General features: G+C 46.8%; 1 protein-coding gene across 5 annotated transcripts; it reads right to left on the reverse strand.

Moving 5' to 3' along the window:
• Positions 1–36: 36 nt before the first annotated feature.
• Positions 37–24648, reverse strand: TLR5 (toll like receptor 5). 5 transcript variants are annotated; one of them, XR_008551762.1, is made up of 3 exons: positions 24362–24492; positions 23479–23584; positions 37–2094 (listed from the first exon to the last, which is right to left on the reverse strand). XR_008551762.1 is itself a non-coding variant. In XM_037510265.2 (3 exons), the coding sequence occupies exon 3, from the start codon at positions 7394–7396 to the stop codon at positions 4823–4825; it is 2574 nt and encodes an 857-aa protein (XP_037366162.1). In that variant the 5' UTR covers positions 7397–7400; positions 23479–23584; positions 24574–24648; the 3' UTR covers positions 3812–4822. The 5 variants fall into 5 exon arrangements, 4 of the variants coding, with proteins under 4 accessions (XP_037366162.1, XP_037366161.1, XP_037366163.1 ...); XM_037510265.2 differs by lacking the exons at positions 37–2094; positions 24362–24492 and adding exons at positions 3812–7400; positions 24574–24648; XM_037510264.2 differs by lacking the exon at positions 37–2094 and adding an exon at positions 3812–7400.
• Positions 24649–25006: the final 358 nt, after the last annotated feature.

Below are 25006 nucleotides of genomic sequence, written 5' to 3' on the forward strand. Positions count from 1 at the left end.
ATTTCCAAGTTTCACCCATTTGGATCACTTTGAGAATGAATTCAACAAGTCACCTTAACCTGTACACAGCGAGTTTATTAAGAGACACTTGCATAGACATAAGTGGGCAAAGGTTACATTTTTAAAAGATTGGGTGGCCTTTTATATTGTTCTTGGTGGAATTTCTCACTTTGGGGTTAGTTTGGTTTGCAGTAATGACTTATTTCTCTCTCCCCACTCCCCAACCTTCAGTTCCTGGCCTTGTAAAATTGGCATGGCTGGCTTAGTGACTATGTTAATCATCCCTATCCCTGCCTTGGATAGTCCAGGCAGGCAGTCTGGGTGACAACTACCTTGAGGTGTTTGACTTTCCCAGCAGGGTGTTCTCTCTAGCAATCAACCTATCAACCCCAAAGGGTCACAGAGAATTTTATTAGGGATGTAAAACAAGTTTTCAAGGTCTCAGGAATACAGGTGGAGCCAGTGAGTGGTTAATCAGTAGGAGGGGGGAAGAAGGAGTGCAATTCAGTGGTTAGTGTCTTATTCCTACACTTGATCTTAGCCAAAAGGCCGAGAAGCGATAGTGTGTGTCTTATTCCTAAATGGTTTAGTCAAGGGGAGTTTCTGCTGCAAAATGGAGGGAATCCTACTACTGTGATTAATCTCAAATTTAACCATTTTGGTGGGTGTGCAGTGGTTTGGCAATGTGGTTTGAATTTGCGTGTCCTGAGGAATAGAGGAGGTTGACCACCTTTTCACATTTGTTGGACATTGGATACCCTTTTGTGAAATTAAGTCTCTTGTCCACTTTTGTGTTATCCTTTTCTTATTGTTTTGTATTGTAGGCACGCTGTAGGGTAAATAAAAAGTATCAGGCTTTTCTGCCCTCCCTCCATTAGGATTAATGATGGATCTGTGGTCCTGAATGCATGCCTAATGGCAGGCACCTGGAGTAGGGTGTGGGCATATGTAGATGGGATTCACCTGGGCTAAGACTGGGCTTATAAGGGTGGTATCTCGGGGATGCCAGTAGAACCATGAGAGAAGCAGAGAGAATGGGAGAGAAGGCCAGAAAGCCCAGAAAGAGTGAAGTCCTTTCAGGGGCTGGGAGGTCTGCCAGCCTCCCAGTCCCCTGGTACCTCTGCCTGCTGTGTACCCAGTAAAATCCCAATATAAGCCTGAAAAGCCACCGAGGGCTCCAGGACTCTCTTCTCCTTACCCCATCTGCTCAGATCATAGAAAACCTGCTCTGGCCCTTCCTGCCCCTACACATGCTTTCATATTTTAGCTATATGCATTATTTTTACATGTTATGGTTTGTTCATTGATTTTTATTTTTTGATGAATAGAAGGTCTTAATTTAAAGGTGCTCCTCTCTCTTGATTGCCTTCTTCTCTTGGATCTTGGTCCTCCTTACTGCCTTGTAGTTCCCCAGTGACTTTAAAAAGATTTAAAAAAGTTTCTCCAGGTATTCACAATGGAAGAACAGGACAGAACTCCCTCAGGCAATTGCCACTAATTTGTCTAGTTCTTTCTTCTCAAATTTCCATATTTCTAAATAGGCACTGTGAATGCTGTTTCTTGATTTAACATTCTAGGCATTTTATGATTTTATATTGTGGTAGATGAGCATTTATCTAACATATACATGTACTTCCCATTCTATCATCTCAATAGTTAATCATTGCAAACTTTCAGCCACATTTACTTACATTATATCAAGACTAAGATATTATTCACTGAAGATTCATGTGGTTGACAAGAAATTTCAAAGTCATTTGTATTTAGGGTGATGAGTGGGATTCTTTTTGAAGGTTGTAGCAGCTCCAACAGTATTCTAGATTTTCCAATATAGTCTCCATTTCAACTACAGCAAGCTCTTGCCATTCTTAAATGGAATTGTCATAGTCCCTCCTTTTCAGGAGTGACCTTATAGCACCATGCTATATGGAGTTTATCATTAAACTGAGGCCTGACTTTGAACTGCTGATAACTAGAATGCAGCACCCACACCCCAATACAGCACTGCCAGTCTTTTCCCTTGTCATCTATGCTGCAATTCTTGTGAAGAGGTACTTGGGAAAGTGGCCTTGAAAAGAAGTCCAACTGCTGGGCCTGGAGATGAAGAGAAGACAAATGAAAGAAATTTGAGAAAGTTTGGGTCGTGCTAGAAATGTTTTGGGAAAGATTAGAGTGGCAACAGCAGCGGAGAGTTGTGATGGACAGGTCCCCCCATAAACTGTATGGACATGTCAAAAGTTGCTTTATAAGTATGTTTCATTAGGAAAATTCCCACTGTGTTTTTTAAATAAGCGCTAAGAAAAGGCTGTGGGTTGACTCTCCTCATTTGTCAAGAGTTACTTATATTCCAACTTGTTCCTATCAATGCACCTGGAACACCTGCTCTTAAAGGAGTTTTCCATGGGAGACTTTGCCAGTGTCCCATGTTTCTGCACCCTGGGGAGAACCTCAGCTACCCCCCCAGGTGGGTAGGAGGGCAACACTGAAACAAAGTGGCTTTCAACAGTCTTTGGAGCTGTGGTTATAAGGTTACTGATACTTTGTTGCTGTTTTGTTTTCCCCTATGTCTTAGCATGATGTTGAAGAGCACCTTCCTCACCCTGTTTTCCTTCCCCACCCCACTCCCATGCTCCCTACCCAGGATCTCCATGCCATGCTCTGTGGTTTGAAATGAAGTCCAGTGGGTTTTCTAGAGCCTGTGGTCTCCTACCTTTCAGCCTCCCACTCAGCAGCAGGCCCCAGCCGCAGTCCTCCAGGTTCCCCACAGGGGCATCCACTAGCAGCAGGCATTGACACAAGAGAGGTGTGATTCATGAAGCGCTTCATACACTCACCAGGTATTTATTAAGCACATCCTGTGGCCAGGCACTGTACCAGGCTTAGGAATAAAAGGTGAATAAGACAGGTCCCTGACAGCAGGGACTCGCAGTCTAGGTCTCTGCATATCCACACACACATCAGCACAACACAATGTCACATAACAGTGTCAGAAATCTGTAGAATTACAAGGAAAGGGCGGTTGTGTTGAGGAGTTTGCCAGGCAGATGGAGGTGGTACAGGGAGAAGGAATTGGAGGGGGAGGCAGAAGCATGGACACATGTGGGTGGGAAACTCTCACATGATTCCCAAACCATATGTGATCTGTTATACCCAATAAGGGTGGCTTACACCACAGAGCTGAGTCCAGGGGGGTGGGCAGCCAGATGGCTCACAACTCTCAGGAAGTTGTAAGTGCTTATTTTAAAAGAAAAAATTCTAAGAGTTTACACAAAGGGGTTTTGGGTTGGGGGTTAGGCTTGGAAGAACATGGGGTAGAGGTGAATGTGCAGCTATAGGAGAAGATTCCAGAAGGAAAGGGTTCTGTGTGTGTGTGTGTGTTTGTGTGTGTGTGCGTGCATAGGCACTGTGCCCAAGCACAATGCCAATGTTCTCACACACAGGCAGTATTATAGAATAAAGAACAATGGGTGCAAGGAAAGCTCAGTCTCATGAATCAGAGTGGGCCTAAGAAGTTGGGTAAGAGCAGACAGTGTGTATGTAGGTGTGTGTACTACTGTGTGCGAGTGTGTGTGAGGGGTGTGTGTGGGAGCAGTTAGGATTTGAGACCCAGCAAGCAGAAAGGAGTGACATTTTGGGTATTGCATCCCAGGCCGAGGTGTAGCCCTCATTGTGAGGCAGCAGGGCCCTATGGATTTGGGGGAGGCCATATATGAAACCATGGGGCAATTTTGGCATACCTTCCTTGTTTGAAATTCTCTTATACTTTTACAGAAAACATTTCCATATTAAAATAAAAACAAAGAAATAGGATGCAAAATACATGTAGTTTTATTTTTAAGATAAAAAATACAACTTCAAAGAAATTATGACAGCTTCCAGAAGGCCCCTGGTATGTGTACCTCCTGGTGGCCACTGGATGACTAAGGAAAAGACCTGAGAAACCCTGAGATCCTTAGTCAATTTAATTTTCACAGCGACTGCATGAGGTAGAGATCATCGTGTCTGCAGTGAAGACTGAGGCACAGTGAGGGTGTGTGTAAGAGGCTCAAGGTCACACAGCTAAAAAGCAGCAGGATAAGAACTCAAACTAGCATCTGTCCTAGCTTTACCCACAATAGCCTGAGTGGTTGATACACAAGGAATGAAAGGAAATAAAGCTGAACTACATTGGTGTTAAATCATGGAGGGTCTTGAATGCCAGCTTGAAATAAAAGTTCTGTGTATGAAACGACATTGGTGACCTAGCAGGATGAGACATGGTGGAACTGACAGAAGAGCAGGAAGAGCTGCACGGCCAGAAGAGATCTAGTTGTTCTCATCCTGGCTCCTTTGGGGCCACATCTTGACCTTGGGACTGAGCCCTGCACCCAATGATTGTCTCCATGGTGGAAGTAGGAAACATCCCTCTTTTTCTGTTCACTTTCTTAGCGTTATTCTACCAAGCAGAGAGCTCAGAATCTTTGGCCAGCCCCTTCTAAATCTGGAGGGTTGGCCATCTGGAACTGCTCTCAAGGTGCCCTTCCCAGGAGAGGGATCAATGAACAGGAGTCAGTGCAGCAGGAGAGAACAGTATTATTCGGTCTGAAAGGAAATCAATGGAGAGTGGGAACCTCTGGAAGCACCTGCAATTTTCTAGATCTATTACTTGCAATTTGGCAGTCAGTGAGAAAAAAACACTGTGTTACTATGAAAAATCAAGAGATTTATGTTGTTTTCATCAAGAAAATAAAACTCTGGGAAACACCCAAAATGGTAACTTAGAGCAAGTCCCAAGTGAAAGAGTTATTTATGGCATGAGGGAAGCTGAAAACTGTGCCTTTGATTAGGAGATGGTGGTGACAGTTTGCAATGGGACATTATCATCTTTCTCCCTTCCCTTTTCTTTCCTCAGTATGTGTTGAGAGAGTTTATTGAGAAAAAAGTCAACATCCTGGAGATCCTCAGGCCACCTCAAGTACTGCTGCCTCTGTGCAAATTCTCGGATGGACGGATGCTTCATCAGCTGGTACTGGGACAGGGACCCCACCACCACCATGATGAGGGCGCTGCTGAGGTCTGACACACACCTGCTCTGGGCATAAGTGAAGGCTTCAAGGCACCACCCATCTCGAAGGAAGTGTCTGCTCACAATGCAGATGATCTTTCTGCTGTGCCACACGGCATTCTGGATGTTGGCAATGTGGTTCTGTCCTGGGACAAAGTCTCTTTCTTCAAAGCACAGGTTAAATCTGTTGTGGTCGTCGTACTGAGTATCCAGGTGTTTTAGCAAAGCGTTCTGCACCCATTCGAAGTCTTTGCTACTGAAGCACAAATAGGCATCATATTGGTACATGTCAGATGCTCTCCTCTGGGTCTGGTCCTTGAGCACCAGTCTCTGGACTGTCTTACAGCAGATGAAACAAAACCCCCGGAACTTTATGACTGTCAGGGTGGCCACAAGGAACACTGTCAATGTGGCAGTGAGGAATAAGAAAAGGGAAAATCTTAGGGCCTTTAAGAATTTCTCTTCATCACAATCTTCCGTGGAAACAGCATAGAGGGATGCCCCAGAGAGCGAGCTGGGGTACGTGCAGGATAGGTCTTCAGGAGACCCCACTAGAGTGACATTGGTTTGATTGAGCCAAATGATAAAAGCACTTAGTTCACACTCACAGATGAAGTTGTTATAAGTTATGTCCAGGAAACTAAGTGATGTAAATATATCAGGATCAGGAGACAGAAGTTGGTTTCTCGATATATCAAGGACCTCTAACTTGGCAGGTAAGTCACCAGAAGAAAGAACCGTCAGCCTGTTGGAGTTGAGGCTGAGTCCCCTTAATGCAGTCAGGTGGCTAAATACTCCTGGTGGAAGGAAATTCAGGTAGTTACTATTCAAATACAGGACTTGGAGATTGGAAAGTCCCTTAAACACATCCCAACAGAACCCAGTTTCCCAGGCAAGTTGCAACATATTTTCTCCAAGGAAAAGCTGTTCCAAGGTGAGATTCTCTGAAGGGGCAAGTTGTTGGTGACAAGAGGAAAAGCGATTCTGATTTAAAATAAGAGTCTGGAGGCCACGCACCTGGAGAAGGACATAGAGATTATCCAGATTTTCCAGCCTGTTCTCTGATAACTGGATGAAGTTGGCTGTAAACGTGACCATTGGCCAACTCACCAGTTTATTGCCACCCAGGAAGATAGTAGATATGCTTGGAAGAAAATTAATCGTTTTAAGAGCATTATCTCGGAGATCCAAGGTGCTTAATTTTCTCAGGAATCTGAATGTTCGATCCTGGATGAACCCAATGTGATTCTTCTGCAGATCAATGTAGGCTACTTGAGGTAGTCCATAGAAATTAGAATTAAAAAGTTCCCCCAGAAGGTTGTATGACATATTGAGAACTTGGAGGCTGTTGAGTCCATAAAATGCTTCACCCTCAATCTTGTTTATCTTGTTGTAGGCAAGGTTCAAAAGCTTCAACTCTTTGAGGGCCTCAAAAACTCGGGAGTTCAGGGAGAAGATAAAGCCATGTGAAAGGTCCAGGCGTATCACTGAGCTTCTGGCCAGGCCAGCAAATGTGTTCCGATTAGGATCTTTGATGTTTTGGAAGCCAAACCCAGAACCCATAATGTGGTAGGAAAGAACCAAAGAGGACACTGGGCTTCCACTGATGGCACTGCTAAAGTTTCCTGTGATGTCTACGGTCCAGGCATTGCTGGAAACATCTAGGGTTTCCAGGCTCATGTTTCTGAATGGGTTCATACATTTCCCCCAGTCCACAAAGTCTCTGTATAGGTGATTAGAAGCAAGGTTTAAAAAGTAGAGTGTTTTTCCTTGGAGAGGCCTGAGCTCATGCTCACACATGGTAGATATTTGGTTGAGAGAAAAATCAAGGGACTTCAAGGAATTCAGTTCCCCGAATGAAGGATGAAAGTAAAGGCTTTGAATCTGATTCTTGGACAGGTCCAGGTGCATCAAAGACTCCAGATTTCTGAAATAACCATCTCTTAGCAGAGCATTGGAGAAACCACAGCCAAATAACCTCAGTTCAAACAGATGGGGCAGTCCCTGAAAAGCATCTGGATGTAAGAAGTCTATCTGACTCTTGCCCAGGTCTAAAATTCTAAGATTGGGCAGGTTTCTGAAGGCTTCTTTATCAATAGTCAAGGCAGTAAACTGAGTCCCAAGTTCCAGCAGTAACAGCTGCTTCAGGAAGGGGAATGAAGTAGCTGTGACTGTCTTGATGTAGTTGAAGCTTAGCAGGAGGTTCTTAGTGGTGTTGAGGACCTGGGGGACTTGAGTGAGGTTGCAGAAACGATACAATGCTATCTGACCATTGGAGGAGCAGGGAGAAAGTCCAAGCCCATGGCTGGTCATGAGTACCACTCCTAAGAGAAGGTCAAGGTGATCCCCCATGTTCCTATGGAGAAGAAGGGAGAATGAAAATGCTGCCATCTAAGCTCAAGGTATCCCTTAGAACTTGGGAGGTTTCCTCTAGGATGTGTCTGCTCGCTTGAACCCTTTGCTCCTCTATAGTGATGTGTCTATTGACAGATATGGCCATGCAGAAAGAACTGTTCTCTATCTTTTGATTTTCTACAGAGGAGGCACTATTCTAAGCACTTTAGAAATGTTTCCTTTATAACATTCATTTATAATAACTCTGTCCATCCATTAGTTTATGCATGCATCTATTCAAGATGTGCTAAGGGAAGTTGGAGAAAACAGAAGAAAGGAACACATTTTTGCTTTACTCTATGAAAGGACCCCATTCCTAGCCCACAGAGGCCTCAGCTAGAGTGGGAAATAAATCCATGGACTTTTCTTCCCTCTAACCTGTCAAGATCACTAGTCCATCTCCATCCATCCATCTTTGCTCCATACACCACGCATCTCAGAAGAACTGGACACTTTACCTCATTTCCCACTAAGAGTCAGATTTGCTTGGTTTAAGTAAAAAATATTAAGTACCCAAGCTGATTCCATTTCAAGCCACCACCATCTCTTGACTGGGTTAGACTACAGGCTTCCGTAGTCCCTCCTATTTCCTTTTTTTTTTTTTTTAAGATTTATTTATTTTTATACAAGAACCTGGGTATAGGCCAGATGCGTGGGGGATGGGGGGATGAGAGGATTTACCAGAGACAGAGTGGGGAACAGAACAGGCAGACTGATGAAATACACTGTTGAGGGGAGCAGCGGGCGAGACAGTAGAGGTCTGCTTGCCATGTGGGATTCTCGCTGGCCAGCTGGGATAGAACCCGCGCTGAAGAGGCTGCAGACAGCTTCACAGTGCAGCACTCAACCACTTGCGCCACCAGGGAGACCCTCCTATTTCCTTTTTTTATATTAATTTTTTTCATTTTGTACATCATTATTCATTTATTTTATTTTATTTTATTTTTTAATTTTTATATGCCACATACAATTGCAACCCCCTGATTTTGACCCCAATCCCTCCTTTCTTTGCCCCCCCCCCACCAAAGTGTGTCTCTGGTTCATAGTTGTTTGTTGATTTTGATTTTTTTCTTTCTTAGTTATTCTTTTTCCTGGTCCCTTATTTAGGTTTTCTAGATTCCTGTTATGAGTGAGACCATCTGGTATTTTTCTTTTTCTTTCTGCCTTATTTCACTGAGCATGATCCCTTCTAGCTCCATCCATGTTGCTGCAAATTGCATGTGTTTATCTTTTTTGAATGCTGAGTAATATTCCATGGTGTATATGTACACCACATCTTCTTGATCCAGTCATCTATTTTTGGGCATTTGGGTTGTTTCCAAAGCTTAGCTATTGTAAACAGTGCTGCTATAAACTTAGGGGTGCAGGTGCTCTTTGGAATTAATGTTTCTGTGTCCTTTGGGTAAATACCTAGGAGTGGAATTGCTGGATCACATGGAAGCTCTATCTTTAGTAGGTTGAGGAATCTCCACACAGCTCTCCATAGTGGTTGGACCAGTTTGCCCTCCCACTAGCAATGCAGGAGAGTTCCTTTCTCTCCACATCCACGCCAAAATTTGTTGTTGCTAATTTTTTTAATATGTGCCATTCTCACTGGTGTGAGATGGTATCTCATCGTAGTTTTGATTTGCATTTCCCTGATTGCAAATGATTTTTCCATATGCCTGGTGGCCATTTGTATTTCCTCTTTGGAGAAGTTTCTTTTTAGCTCTTCTACCCATTTTTTGACTGGATTATTTTCTTTGTTGTTGTTGAGTCTCATCAGCTCTTTGCAGATTTTTGTGATCAGTCCTTTATCATTAGTGTTGTGTGCAAAAATGTTCTCCCAGTCGGTGGGGTTTCTCTTTGTTTTTGTTATTGTCTCTTTTTTTTTTTTTTTTTTTATTTTATTTTTTTTTTATTTTATTTTATTTATTTTTTTTTTTTAATTTTCTAGAGGCATGTCTTATTTATTTATCTATTTGTTTGTTTGTTTGGTTTATACATGCACTGGGTACAGTCAGAAGCCGGGAGGGTGAGAGAATTCACCAGAGCCAGAGCAGGGAGCAGAACAGGCAGAAGGACCGAAGTACACTGCTGAGGGGAGCAGCGGGCAGCAGGAGAGGTCTGCGCGCCATGTGGGACCCTCCTCCGGTGGCCGGGGAGCAGCCGGGGATGGAACCGGCGCCGCAGAGGCCGCGGGCAGCTTCGCAACCCAGCGCTCAACCACTGCGCCACCTGGGAGGTTTTTGTTATTGTCTCTTTTGCTGTGAAGAAGATCTTTAATTTGATGCAGTCCCAGCTGTTTATCATTATTGTTCATTTTGAACAATATTTGTTTCCTCCCACCCCCTCAGGTGTAGTCCCCACAGAATTTCCTTCACCAATGCACCCATGCACCATCACCTCAGTCCCCTGTGCTCCTCCCTCTCTCCCTCTGATCCCTCTCCCTCCTCTTCCCCTGCAGTTTGTCTCTGATTTATAATTGTCTGATTTTGCTTTGTTGTGTTTTGTACTGTTATTTGTTTTTTTACACTGATATCTTTTTTTGTTCCCCTATCTTCCTGCTATAAGAGAAACCATCTGATATTTTTCTTTTTCCTTCTGGCTTATTTCACTGAGCATAATTCCTTCTAGCTCCATCCACATTGCTGCCCTGGTCCCACCCTCAATTCTCTGAACAGCAGAGTGTTCTTTGGAAAATGAGATTCAGATGATATAGCTCCTCTCTGCACATAACCCGGCCACCCTTCCCTCTGCTCCTGGGATAAAATCCTGCAAGGACTTAGATTATTGGTTCTTGCCTGTCTCAACAATGTCTTAAAACATTTTCCTTCTCTATAACTAATTCAACAAGTATTTGCATTTTATACCCATTTGCCAGGTACTTTGATCCAAGTGGTTCTCAGGCCATGCTTTGAGAAACTGGTCTAAAGGACCGCTCAGAAACATCATAATTCTCCTGAAGAAGAAGATCTGGTAAGAAAATTCAGAGGCTGTTGTGTATTGGGTTTTTAGTACTAAGGCTGTGTTGACATGTATTTGGGGGTGATGGGAATGGCGCAATCAATATAGGCCTCAACACTCCTGCCCAGCCTGTTAATTAAGATAATGAGACCGGAGGGAGAAGGGCTAGTATCCCTTTCATTTGAGTTGAGTGCATTCAGCTTTAATACCAGCCATTAGCAGAGCAGATTCCATTTTTTGACCTAATTGCCTGGACAGAGCCGGCCAGCTAAGCTTAGGGGCATGTAGGGTAAAGAAAAAATGTCAGGCTTTTCTGCCCTCCCGCCATCAGGATAGATGATGGATCCTTGCAGTCCTGAATGCATGCCTGATGGCGGGCACCTGAAGTAGGGTGTGGGCATAGGTATATGGGATTCACCTGAGTTAAGACTGGGTTTTTAAGGGCGGCGTTATGGGGATGCCAGTAGAAGCCGAGGAGAAGCCGAAAGAGAAGCCAAGAGAGCAGCAGAAGCCGAGAAAGAAGCCGAGAGAAGGCCGGAGAGCCCAGAGTGAAGACCTGCTGGGGGCTAGGAGGCCTGCCAGCCTCCTGGCCTCCCAGCACCCCTGCCTGCCGTGTACCTGGTAATCCCAATAAAAACCTGCAAAACCACTGAGAACTCTGACTCCTCCTTTACCTGGTCTGCTGGATCATAGAAAACCTGCACTGTGCCCATGTCCTGCCCTTACAATTGGCGTAAGTCGGCAAGATGATCCATGCAGATGGGTATGGAGCCCTCTGAAGACCTGGAGGGACTAAGGAGTAATACACTGTGTTTGCCTGTGACGACGCTGGACGCATCATGGAGGCACAGGAGATGGACAGGAGCTACGGAACAAGACCTCAGCTGGAGGAGGAGATGCCCAAGAGGACCAGCCAACGACCCCTGAGGCAGCAAGAATCGTTAGGGAGGAGAGGACCACGATTCAGAGCTCACCAGTGCTGATGCAGGAGAGGCCGATGGACTTCGACTGATGGACTTGGACTGATGAACTTGGACTGACAATCCCGCCAGAAGGTGGAGGACCTTGGCAGGTTATGTTTTTTTGGGAATCTGGGGGTGGCCAGTGGGCCTTGATGGCCAAAAGCAGCCTGTGTATGCCCAGTAGCTAGGCAGAGGAGAAAAGCCAACTGAGAAGGCAAAAGCTGGTGCTGATGCTAAGTTTGGGAAGCCCTGAGTTAAGTACTAAGTAAGCTGAGGAAGGCCAGTGAGTCTCGTAACATCACGTGTGGGTGATGCCCTGCTTGTTCTTGAGTGAGGGTGAGGAGCTGAGGAATCTGTCCATGGGGGACGGGTGGGGACCATGGCTTGGGGTGGAGCCCAAGCCGAATGTAGAGTTTGTATCCAAGGATCCCCGACCCATGTGCATATGCAGTGGGTTGGCCTGAGTGCAGGGCTCTGCGAGTCGCATTGGTGGCTACGAAAGCCAAATGTTGGAGCGACTGCAGACAGAAACCCTGAGGGTTGGCGATTACCCCCAACAGAATAGAATCGCCAATCCCAGAGCGAGTGCATCTTGGGGGTGGATGCGGTGTGTGGCTTGTAGCCGAGACTATAGCCAGAGAAGGCCAGGAAGCTTGACGGCTCCTGGCGTGTTACAATAGATGCCGTGAGTGATTCCCCTCCCTCATATGAGCAGTGCCTTTGGCAGCAGATGTGGTGGCTCATCTTCTGGTACCAATAATTGTCTTTTGCCACTAGGTTGGGGCCCTGCCTGGACTTATTTGTGTTCTGTTGTATTTTGTTATATTGTGATGTACTTGCTTTTGTGGGCCATGGCTGCATTGTTTGTTTGCTAAGAAAATTGTATATATGAAGACTATATGTATGGCAGAAAACCCTGAGGGGGTGGACTGTAGGGTAAGGAAAAAATGTCAGGCTTTTCTGCCCTCCCGCCATCAGGATAGATGATGGATCCGTGCAGTCCTGAATGCATACCTGATGGCGGGCACCTGGAATAGGGTGTGGGCACTGGTAGATGGGATTCACCTGGGTTAAGACTGGGTTTTTAAGGGTGGCATTATGGGGATGCCAGTAGAAGCTGAGGAGAAGCCGAAAGAGAAGCTGAGAGAGCAGCAGAAGCCGATAAAGAAGCAGAACAGAAGTCAAGAGCAGAGAAGCAGAGAGAAGGCCGGAGAGCCCAGAGTGAAGACCTGCTGGGGGCTGGGAGGCCTGCCAGCCTCCTGGCCCCCCAGCTGTGTACCTGCTGTGTACCTGCTAATCCCAATAAAAACCTGCAAAACCACTGAGAAGCTGACTCCTTTACCCGGTCTGCTGGATCATAGAAAACCTGCTCAGTGGCCATTCCACCCCTACAGGGAGTTAGGGACCTGTTGTCCCCACCACAGGAAATGGCCTGTGCTTCAGGGCACCTCAGCTCCCTGGCACCACAATGAGCCTGCAAATCCCTCTGGCTGGGGCCATGGCTGTGCCTGTGTTGATTTAATGTTTGATCCCTAAATAATACTAAATACGGTGTGGGCACATTGGCAGGACTCAGGATTCTGAGCTGAGTCTGTCCAGACAAGGCTTCTCCTGGTGGGTGTAGGCCACACCTGACAGGGACCTTGAGACTGGGCATGGAGGACTCCCTGTCTGAGAAAAAGATTTAATTCATTTTCAAATGGGTGCCTGGGGACTTTCTCCAAACTCCACTTAGCATAAACATCCAGGTCTGAGTCCCAGTGTGGGTGCTGAAGTCAGCCTTGGATAGAAGGCCAAGGCTGGGACCCGAGACAGGGCAGGGCAGGTGCCTCCTCCAGGTGCAGAATGCAGCTACCCCTAGCAACAAGCCAGCAGATGAGCTCTATGGAGTCCAGACCATCGCTTAGGCCACAGTCTTTCCTGACAGTCTGCCTATGGCAACAGTTTCCATAAAACACACAGAGGACTGTATGCCAGGAGCCTCAGAGCCTTCTCCCTAGACATGATTCTAGCTTCTTTCATAAACTGCCATGATGTCAAAGTTTTTCTGGAGTGATTTATTTGTTATTCATCACTGCCTCCTATGGTGATCAGCAGCCCCTAGAAGAACTCTTCCTAGGCTGAGGTTCCTGTGCATCCTTAAATATGTTCTTAACTTCTCTGCACCCTAGTGTCGTCATGTATACAATGGAGGTAGCAACAGTTCTATACAAAAGACAGTGCCAATCACTGTGCGGGATGGTGTAGGGTCCCTACTCACAGGGAACACAGGAAACTAGGGCAGAGCTGCCCTAGGTGTGTCCCCTGGACAGAAAGCATCAGCATCATCTGTGCACAGATTCAGGGGCCCCATCTCAGCCCGACTGAAGCTGTGGGGCGGAGACCCACCTGACCATATGAATCAGTCCCTGTGTAACTCTAATCACTCACATTTGAAAACCACTGGGCTAGTCTGGAGGGAGGACAAGGAGGACAAAAATATATTCTAACAATGACAACACCATACAGTAGGCTACCTCTGCCTATGTACTCCTCTCCACAAGGCTCTGGCCCCTCCCTTTCCTCACTCCCCAGTCTTTTGTAGAACTGTTGCTACTTCCATTATACAGATGAGGACACTAGGGTGCAGAGAAGTTAAGGAACATATTTAAGGATGCACAACTCTGGCTACTGGATGTTCCCTCCCCCCAAACCTAGTGCCTCTGCTGTGGCTGCACAAGTGGGTCGGGACGGGCTACCATGCAGCCCACTACTTGGCCATCATCTGCTGATCTCATGGTCAGTTTCCCCCAGTCACAACAGGCATTGGTCCTGGTTCCCAGAGGAAGGTCAGCTTCGCAGCCCCTCTCCCTTGTCAACTTCCATGTGAAGTTGTCCACATGGACAACCCCAGAGTGTCTCATTCAGAAGATGCGGCCTCTTTCAAATGCTGAGCTGTCTCCTGCTCTCTCTCATAGCCTTCCCCTTCTGATTCTCTCACACCCTTATTTCCACTACATTGACCCTGTGGCCTCAGGATTCCCCTTGAACCTGCCCTGTCCTTTAAATACATCTGCCTCCTTCCACCTCTCCTTCACCCTGGAACCCTGCAGACCTTCTCTAAGACTCTCTCTCAACTCCTTCAATTCTCCTGCCTTCTGGCTCTTCTGTCCCACCGTCTACACCAGCCCCTTGTCTTCTGTGTGCCGATCCCCGGTGGCTGGGCTCTGCCAGGGGTCGCACAAAAATATAATGTGCAGGATCCAATCACCCTGTATCCTCCACAAAACATCCACATATCCAAAGCCCCCCTCTCTTCTGCCCCCCTCAGGAGTGATCCCAAACCTTCACCAGTTCTCGCCATCCCCCCTTGCCTGGGCCTTCCCAGAAACAGTTGCCCTTGCTTCGTCGTCTTCTTTTTTTTTTTTTTTTTCAAATTTATTTTTGTTTAGAGGTGTAGGCCAGAGGTGCAGGGGGGGTGAGAGGATTCACCAGAGACAAACTAGGGAGCAGAACAGGTGGATCTGCTGAAATACACTGCTGAGGGGAGCAGCGGGCAAGACAGGAGAGGTCTGCTGTGCCATGTGGGTCAGCTCCCTGGATGGGGGATTGAACTCAGGCCATGGTGGTGACAGTGCAGTGACTTAACCCCTAAGCCACCAAGGAGGCTCTGACCTTGCTTCTTATTGTTAAAAAGGAAGGAACACATAGCCGCCATCAGGGAGACTAGCAGCATCTGGACAGCAGTGCCCACAGGAGGGCTCACTGGCAGCCCTGAGGGCAGAGCCCTGCAGTACTCCTTGGAGGGGCGCTTATGGACAAAGAGGGCCTCACACTCAGGTTAGTGTGACCAGAAAGGGCTGCTTGAGTGCGTAAATCTGAGTGCAAAAAGGTGCTCCACAGCTAGGAACAGGCTGTTCACACAGATGAAAAGGAGAGCTGGTCCTCACCCACACTTCTCACACCCACCACATGTCTGAGCCACGGCAGTTGTTAGCATCTTCCATGCACATCAGGAATTAATGCAGCAGGGTAGACATCTGACAACCAACTCTGTTCTCCCAAGAAGAATCGGAAATCAGCACAGATTTCTGTGCAGATGCGTAACTGCAGAAAGGTTTACTCTTTTACCCAAGCTCAGTGGTCTAATTAGGGTCTGTTTCCATCTGCAAGTTCATGATTCCATAGTACAAAGCATATTTATTAAGTCTAGGCTATTGAGAAATTTCTCTCTGATGTGTCCTCTGTTGCATTAGTGATGCAGCAGGGGTGGATACGGAGAGCATGGGAAACTGTCAAATACTTGCCGAATTCCCAGACTTGCTAGAAGCTGGTAGCTCTGTCAGGAAAGAAGTGAGCTAAGGCTGATGGGACTTGCAGTTCATGAAACTATGTTCACACCAAGGGGTTCCCGCTGCCTTTCTCAGAGCTGTATACTGTCTGCTAAATCTCTTCTAGATGTGTTTGAAGTCCACCTCTATTTCTGTTTTATAAATTAGGATTTTATTTCTGTGGGCAGGTATATTGTTTTGTTTCCTTGGTTCACTGCCACATTGCCAGAACCTAGAACCTACCGAGTCAGCCAATATCCGTTGAAGGAATGAAAGTGCCTTGGATCTAGAAGTTCCCTTTCATGACATTTCTGTAATTATTTGCTTTCTGAGGACTCATGCATAAGTATGAGGAAGTCCACTGTGTTCCACAGTAGGCAAAGAACTCAGGGATCTCTAGGGAAAACCCTAGAGTTTGCATCGGAGTCTGACATTTCTAAGCAGTGTGGTGAGGTAAATTGGCTGAATCAGGAGACACTGAGGAATTATTGGATCTTGGATTTAAGGTGAGAGAGGGATCCTGGAAGATGAAGAATTGATGCATAGTCTTTTCATCATCTTACAGATGATTAAGCTGAGGCACAGAGAGGCTAGTTCTTTTATACACATACACTTGTGGTGAAATAATTTATATTTAGACTTATCTAGCTGGACTCAGTTTAGGGATCTCAATTTTGGGACAACATCCAAAGTATCATAGTTAGGAGCAGTGGAACATAAGCCTTCTTCTCTCCAGGCCTGATCAGGGCATGACTTTGGTCATGTCAATGTCATACAGTTTCTTTACAGCCTATATGATCTGGTGCTCGTTGGCCTTGACATCCACAATGAACACAAGTATGCTGTTGTCTTTTATCTTTATGGCTGACTCTGGTCAGGGGGAAGCGGATGCTGCACGGTGGTCAAGCTAGTTTCTCCTGGTGGTGTCCTTCCAAGGATATCTGGGCTGCCTTTGGAGCTGCGGTGTCTTGAGCCCCAGGAAGGTGGGTGATGTGCCATCTTCTTTTTCTTGTGGCCATGGATGTTCTTCAGCACAGCTTTCTTGGCCTTCAAAGCTTTTGCTTTCACTTCGGATTTGGGAGGGGCAGGGGCTTCCTTCTTTACTTTCAGTGCGATCAGTGAAAAGTGAGGCTAAGCACTTCCTTATGGTTACCACTCTATTAAGTTGTGGCGCTAGTACATGGACCCAGCTGCAAACATAACTGTCATTTTGAGCTTTCAAAAAGAATCAAAATTGAATGTACTGCAAATCAGATTCAGAGACTCTTAAGACTGCTTGAATAGGAATCACTTGGAGATCTTACTGAAATACAGATTCATATTCAGCAGGTCTGGGGTAGGAGCTATAGGTGATTCCGGTGCTTCTGTTTCACTGGACACTTAAAAGACTTATTTGCCTTGCCGTCTCATTCTCCTGGGAATGAAATATGACCAAGATGCTGCAGGATTACTTTTGAGAAGGGAAGCTATGTGAATACACGCAACGCCCAACTACCCCTACCCCAATTCTTCTCAGTTCTGAAAGGTAAAGCAGTAGGTAACCACCTGCTCAAAGAGGATTCCTTTGAGGCTTCTGAAGAGGTGCAGATGGGCTGGTCATTTCCTGGAGCCAAGGAAACAGCTTGGTTGTAATTTCTCTGGTTACATGCGCTTCTCCTGAAGACCAGCAGGGAGCGCACAAAGGGCTGCAGTCGCAGGGAAGACATAGCGGAAGGGCTGCTGGAGAGGCTGAGTTGGGGTGTGGCGACCCAGAGGTGCTCTAAGCTGGGCCCTACAGGTTGGTTCCTATTGCTTGTTTACCTTTAGAGCACACACAGGTACTCCTGGCAGGCGGCCATTCTAAGACAGGGAGCAGAGCTCCCTACTGCATTTCAAAATAAGTCTGTGATTTCTTCCTGAGCATGCTCCTTAGAAGGAATTATCCACTCTCCATCCCCACACACCCTTTGAAGTTGTCTCTGTTCTGCAGTGCACACAATTTTGATTTTTTTAATGAAATATCAAAATGACAACTAAGTTTGTAGCTGGATTCAAAGCCCAGTTCCACAGTTCAATAGATGTGTGACCTTGAGCTCAATCTGTGGGAGCATCAGTTTAATCACCTGTGGGGTAGCAACAATAAAAGCTGTGACCCCACCACCACCCAGGCTGCAATGGTGGCCTCTGAGGACACTCCAGTGGCCAAACCAGAGAATCCAGTTATTGATGCATAATCCTCTAATATTTCTTTTTCGCTTAAGTAGACAGGCAGCATTTATCCAACTGCACCTCACTAGAAACAATTCTCTTAGAAAACCATGAAGGGGAACAGTGAGAGGAGGAAATGGAATTTCTCAGTATACTGTGGGGATCAGGGTTCTCTTCTATGTAAAAGCTTCGATCATTTTCTTGAATATCTTCAGATGGTGGTCCCCTCAAGCCACAAAACAATGGCATTCAGAGGCATTGATATTCTAAAGCCAGGAATGTTGAAAACTCAAGAGACTTAGGTTTAGGGTCCTCATCTGTCTGCTTATTATTTATTCTTTAGCGCATAGTTCTAAAGCATCTGATTCAAAGAAATAATTTGATCTGAATGATTATTTAATACAAATAACTAGCATGACACATTTTAAATCCTTTGGAAAAAAAATAGCTCTCCTGAGAATAGAAAATCTCTACCTGTCTTCAGGTTCAGGCAGCATCAATAATCTCAATTAGAAAATTAACATCTGTATCTCTGGATGTAACTTAGCTAAACCTGGCATGTTGACGGGCAAAGCAAATTACCAGAAAGATGGGCAAGTACAAGGTCAAGAGCCAGAGCAGACAGCTGGCAAATCTGCAATGGCATCCCCTGAAAGACAGAACTTGGACAATCAATTCGCTAAGAGAAGCAAAAAAAAAAAAAAATTTCATCTGGATTGTCACGTAAACTGAAAGTAATTGGGGAGCAGGGAGGCAAAGGGAAGAGACACCATATTAAACTGTGATCTGTTAGACACAAAAGTGGAAATGTGAAGAGGAGAGGTTATAAAATACTAGAGGACTGGCCTGGGAGGGATCTGGAGTCTCTGCTGGGCAGCAGAAGCATCAAGAGAAACGTCTTCAGACTCTACAGCTGATGGAGACACCCTGGTTCCAGGGGAGGATGATGGCAGGGAGGCTAGTGAGGCCTGGAGGAGGGGTACCGGAACTCTAGGGCTGCAAGGCTCAGAAGGAGGAGTCTCCCGCAGCACCCCAGGCTTTGTGAGCTTGGCAGACAGGCATGGGCTTGAGGGCTCAGACAAAAGCCCCTGCAGGAAGCACATGTTCCTGCTATGTGCCCAGGATCCTGGGCCCCCAGGGAGGCTCACTGAGTCTGGATTCTGCCTTGGGCAGGCTGCCTAGGATAGCTGTGCTCCATTCTGAGTGGGGACAGAGTCAGTGAGAAACTTGGCTCCAACTTGCTGTCGGCTGGCAGGCTAGGATGCCTGACATCTAGCCAAAACCCTGGGCTGGGAGCGGGGAAACCTGGGTTTCAGCCCTCTTTGGCCATTATCTGGGAGTCCTTGATACCTTTAACTGTCCCTGTCCAGTTTCTGAATGTGCATCACGGTGAGTGTGAACTGGGAGCTTTTTTATATCCCTGTAAAGTATAGAATTATCAGATGGCACTTGCTGAGGACCATGATAGCAACCACAGAGCAAGGCAGTCTTCCTTGGAATAGAACATTCACCCTCCCTTTTAGCAAATTTGTGAATCTGTTACCGAGGATCTTAAAAATCTTGAGTGGAATTTAATGTTATTAATGCACCAATAAAATGGATCAATAGGATGGAACTCTATATATATCCTGGCCTTAAACAGCAACTTCCCCCTATACCCATAAGCATGTACTCTCAGAGAAGATTGCTTGTGTGGCTAGATAATACTTTGAGAGAGGAAAACATTTTCCCCTCCTTGTGTGTCCACCTCCCCCTCTCTACTGCCACCTCTAACACTTTCCTGATATCACTGCCCCAGGCCAGGTATGTGCAGGATTATACCCAGAAGTAACTTGCTGGTTCTTCTGGCTGATTTCCAAGACAGGTCCTTAGGTCTGGCTTTTGCAGGAGGTACAGAGTAGAGAGGATTGGTAGGGGAGAAGCAGAAAGGCAAGAAAGAACGGGAAGGGGAAAGGTATGTGGGTCTCTGGAAGAGGACTCTGACAAGACAGCAGAGAGCAGCAGAGACCACAGAAGCTGGGACAAGAATCAAAGTGTGGATCAGATTGGGGAGCAGGGTCACCCCTCCCAACCCTGAGATCTGGGCGCTGCATAAAATCAGAAAATTGTGATACAACCCTGGTGGTTTCCTTTCTTGCCAGCCTGGTGAGACAAAGTCTCCAAACATAATATTAAGTTGTTATCTGGAAAATAAGAAGAGGGCCATATTTCTTGCACATCTGAGCATGTTAGAGGTCCATACTCATTATCTTTTTGTTTTGCATGTTGGGAAAGATAATAAAGTTAGTCTTGGAACTATATAGAACCAATGATATCTCCAACCATGAAGAGGAGGAAACTCCTCTGACTCTCCCCTTTCTCTTTTTTAGCAAGACAGTTCTGACAACCTGTGGCCAGAGAATGTGTGGGCAGATCACAGAAACTCAGCACTGAAAGTGGCTCAAATCTGGCATTTATTGTGACTGTCTGAGTTCAAGTACTCACTCAATTTCCCTGTTTATAAAATTGAGTGGTTATGTTGTTAGTGCCAGGACTGTGAAGTAGTGTCATCAGTTCTCTGTATAGTAAGAACTTTCTTCTCCTTTAGTGCAGTGGGTTAAGCCCACAGCCCTGTGGGCCAGAGAGGCCCAGTCTGAAGCCTGGATCATTGATTTCTATGTGTTATCACTAAGCTTCTTGGACCTCATTTTTGTTGTCTGAAAAAATTAGAATAATAGCCATGCCCACTTCATAAGTACTCAAGACAGAGTGTGGCTCAGAGTAAATGCAATTTATGTATTTTCTATTATTACTGGAATTTTAGTCTGTGCACAGCAAATGAGAAAATGTTTATCCAGCACCACTCTGAAGGAAAGTGAGGGGCATTTGGAGCAAGCTGACTGTGGGCCAGGGAAATGAGATCAGTCATTTCAGCACTGCAACATCCTATCTTTGACTGAGCAATACACTGACTTTGGAAATTACCCAAAATGACAGTTCTATGGACATTTACAGGGGAGGGGGGACTTAAGTGAAATGAAATCAAAGCAAAAAGGGGTATTTATCAATGTTCCTTAGTTATAAACAGACTCTTCCCCTCCAGCATCCAAGCCGGGTCAGATTTCTTTTATTATAAAACAAACCACAAGATCTCTTGACGTGACCACCCCTCCCTTTTTGCTGAGAGAAAACCTCTCCTCCCTTTTAAGGCCAAATTCCTTGGACATGAAGCCTAAAGATTCTAACCAGTGTCTCCACTCCCCATTAACTGGCCTCTGATGACCCCACGGAATCTGGCTTGCCAATGGGCGCCCCCTTCTTGAAGTTCACCTCCTTCCCATCTACTCTTGTCTGACCTCTCCCCTCTCTCTTTAGCAGGACAGTTTTGACAACCTGTGGCCAGAGAATGTGTGGGCAGTGTACAGAGCATGGAAGAAATGAAGACTCAGCCCGAGGGGACCTTGACACGCAGGGGTACAGACACTGAGTCTAGGAATCAGGAGGTGCAAGTGAGGGAGAGGGGCGGGTATTCCTGGCAGAGACTGCCAGGGTCAAGGGAGCTTGGGCCTGAGTGCCCCACTTATGCTACAGCAGCCAGGATGGTTGAAGTGTGAGTTCAGGGTGGGAGCTGGTAGAAGGTGAGGCTGGAGAGGATACTCTGGTCGGGGGGGGGGGGGGGGGGGGGGGGGGGGGAGGGGATGAATAAGCAGAGACAAGGGGATCAAGAAGACCTTTGCATTCCACTCTGGAGGTAGTGGAGGCTGCTAAGGATTTGAGAACTGCTGGTACATGAAACTCCAAGGCCTCTGGAAATTGGTGCCACCAAATTTATCTAAGCTCAAATTCCTAATAGTGACATTTAAACAGGACATCTGCTCCAAGTAGGTGAGGTATTCACTGTGCCCTACACATGGGTGACTTTACCTAAGAATCATTTCCCAAATGCCTACTATGTGCCAGACCCCAACTCTGGCTCAGGAGTGTGGCACACCCCACCTCAGTGAGTGGGACCAAGACCCCCTTGATGCAAATGGACAATACAGGGAGTCAGAGCTTCAACAGAGGTTCATGCAAGGAGCCATGCAGCAAAGGAAGATCTCTCCAACTCTGCTTAAAGACCAGGGCAGGGATAAGCCAGGGAAGACTTATTGGTAGAGGTACCATTTGAGATGCTTCTTTAAAACAGTAGAAGAACCCTCAACAGAGCACTCTGGAAAGCAGGCATAAGGAGGGCGAGGCTTGAGAAAGAACATGAAAAACAGACACTAAATGAAGCCATTTTAAAATAGGGTCAGAGTTGTGTTGATGGAAAAGCTGCTTTTGTTTGACCCTGGGCCAAACAGCAATTGTGTCATGAACCTCTGTGGTTTACCAGCAGGAGAACATCTTGATCATAAAAACTGATGAGGACAGACTTCTTGCCAACAGATAGACTCAGGAACAAATTATGTGTAGCTAAGACTAGTTGAAGCTGATTAACAACTAATTAATCAAAAATTAAAATAATTAAATAATTAAACTCTTTTCTTTAACTTAGCTCATCATCCTCCTTTCCTTAGCTTAAAACCCCCAACTTAGCTTAAAACCCCCAACCACTGAATTGCAATTCTTAATTTCAAATGAATGTTTGATTGCCTCTCATTTTGGTATTTTAGTTTGAGGTTAATAGGAAACTGATTGGAAGGTCAGTGTGATGGGGACATGGAGAGGGAGGCAGGAAATTTGGGCTGTGTCTGGTGGGTGGGATTGTCTCTGCTTATTCTCAGCTTCACGCATGATCCTTGGGCTTCCTTCCCTCTCCCTGGCCTGCTCCTTAACTGTTGTTTCTAAATCCAGCTGAAGACCAAGTAGCTCCCAGCAGCCCTCTCTGCCTTTGCCAGCTCACCCTGGCTATCTTCCTTGAACTAGCAGATGACACTACAGAAGTTCACAATCCATTGTTTCACAGGTGCTGGGTTTATCTCCTCACCTAAACCTGGAAGCTTCTGAAGGGCAGGAAGAAATCCTCAAACTTGATTGGTTCCTCAGAACCGAGCACACTGTAGGAAGTGGCCCTACCTGGTGCTGTAAAAGCAGCATCAAAACCACCCACGTCTGAAATGGCTGCATCTGCCTCTGCTTTCTTTTCCATAAAACTAAGGGTGAAATAGACACATGTGGAATCCACAGCCATGTATTCCAGTATTCTCCTGCTGAGTCTGTGAGCATGCAGAGACAAACAAATAGGACTATTTTGATTTCAACACTCAGCAAAGTCAAAGTTCCTGATGCAGGGAAATCAACCAAGAAGACTCTGTGATGCTGGACACAACTTCCCAGAAGTCTTTCCTCCTCAAAAAAAAAAAAAAAATAACACCCAAAATGCACAGCAGGATAGGCTTTGTATTCAGACAACAAAATCTAACAGTTTCTTGCTTTGCTCTGAACTGTAATGCCCAAGGGAACAATTCCATAACATCCTTGAGGATGGCTGTCCCAGTGAGGTGACATGCACAGGTGTGGCCATACAGACCATACCAATTGTTAAAATACACTAGTTTTGTTAACTGTTTTCGGCCTGGATGCCTCCTCTAAAAACCTCCTCTCTCCCTCCCCCAGTTTTAAAACTGAGGGATTAGTCAGGGCGCTGTCCTAGGGTTTTCCAGAGGGGCTGTACCTGGCACACTAATAAGTTCCTGGCCACTGTCCTCTTCTCACAAGAACAAAGGTGAAGCAATTTAGGGACTCTGGCAGCTCCTGAACCGGCTTTTCAGAGCTCCACCCTAATGAGCAAACACAGCGAGAGAGAAGTTGTCAAACCACTTGCTGGAGAGGCCTGCTGCTCCCAGGAGCTTCTCTGGGAATCATCACCGCTCTCTTCCAGGTGCAGAGCAAAAGGGAAGGGTTGCAAGTGCACTTGGTGGTCAAACCCGGCAACACAGTGAAAGGATTGTTGGTCAGCAACAGCATCTAGGGAACGCTGAGGTCCAGTCACTCGCTGGATAGGTGTGTTCCTTGCACTAGGTGACCTCAAGGAGAAAGCCCCCCATGGGTTCCCACCCAACATGACCTCAGCTGCCTTTCAGGGGTAGCACTCCTCATCCCAAGACAAAGCCACCCTCAAACCCCTTATAAGATGTCATTCCAGCTGTGGTTTTTCCAAAAGCGTTGCCATTGTGAGCTTACCCTCACTGGCATTTTTTCTCTCTCTTTTTAACATAAAGGCCAACAACGTTTCTCTGGAGCTTTTGCCTATTCTACCTGGTGCTAAGGTGGAGGCTCAAGGCCTTTTGTTGAGGGGCTCAATAAATTTCTGGGATGTTCATGGCACGGCTGGCGGTCACTGACTCCCTCTTCCCAGGAAGGTAGTGACGCCGCCTTCTCAGTTGGGCACGAAAATGAAAAGGAGAAAATCTGACAAGACTGTTTCCAAGACGGAGATGCAAGCACCTTCCCCACAGCGAGATTTCTCTGCGTCCCGCTGGCTCGGTGAGTCCACAGGTCCCGGCCCTCCTAGCCTGAGGAACATCTCCTCCCCGCCAGCCTCGCCTCCTGCTTACCTCCACCAGCCAAACCCAGGCGGCTGGAAGCTCGAGGGCCGACGGGCCGCCCCGCGGAGGAGGAGAGGGGAAGGAGCCCAAAGCACCCCGGCACGGCACCGGCGGGAGGAGGCGCCCAACCGCCTCGGGCAGTCCGGTTCCGCGACTCCGGATCGCGCGCTGACGCGTCTCGGGGCGCCGGCCCCAGCTTGCCTCAGCCACGTGGCGCTTACCTGCGCGGTAAGTGGGGTCCCCTAGTGCTGCTGCCGCTGGCGCCAGCTCCTCACGCCACAGATTCTCCGCGAGGTCTTAAGACCCCGACGGCCACGCCTCCGGACAGATCCCGCCCAGGGAGAAGGCGCCCGACAGGCCACGCCCCCTACGGCCACGCCCCTCTGCCCAGGTAACTTCTTTGTTCTCAGGTAAGCAGGGTGACCTGCTTCTACCCAGAGGCCCCTCGGACACCCCCAGGGGTGGGGCGGAGTGTCTGCTCGCTGAAGGGAAGTGCCGGGGACCCGTGCGGTTGGGGGGCGGAAGGCTAGGTTCTCGGGCACCCTGGACCCAAGGAGGAGGAGGTGGCTCTGGAGGCGGTGGGTGGTGAGTGCAGGGGGAGGGGCAGAGCCGCAGCTCTGTAGACGCCCCAAATATCATGGTGAACATCCAGGC

Source organism: Talpa occidentalis, unplaced genomic scaffold (assembly GCF_014898055.3).
Source record: "Talpa occidentalis isolate TD23 unplaced genomic scaffold, MPIMG_talOcc4v2.1 talOcc4.14, whole genome shotgun sequence".
In the NCBI taxonomy this organism is placed as follows: Eukaryota; Metazoa; Chordata; class Mammalia; order Eulipotyphla; family Talpidae; genus Talpa; species Talpa occidentalis.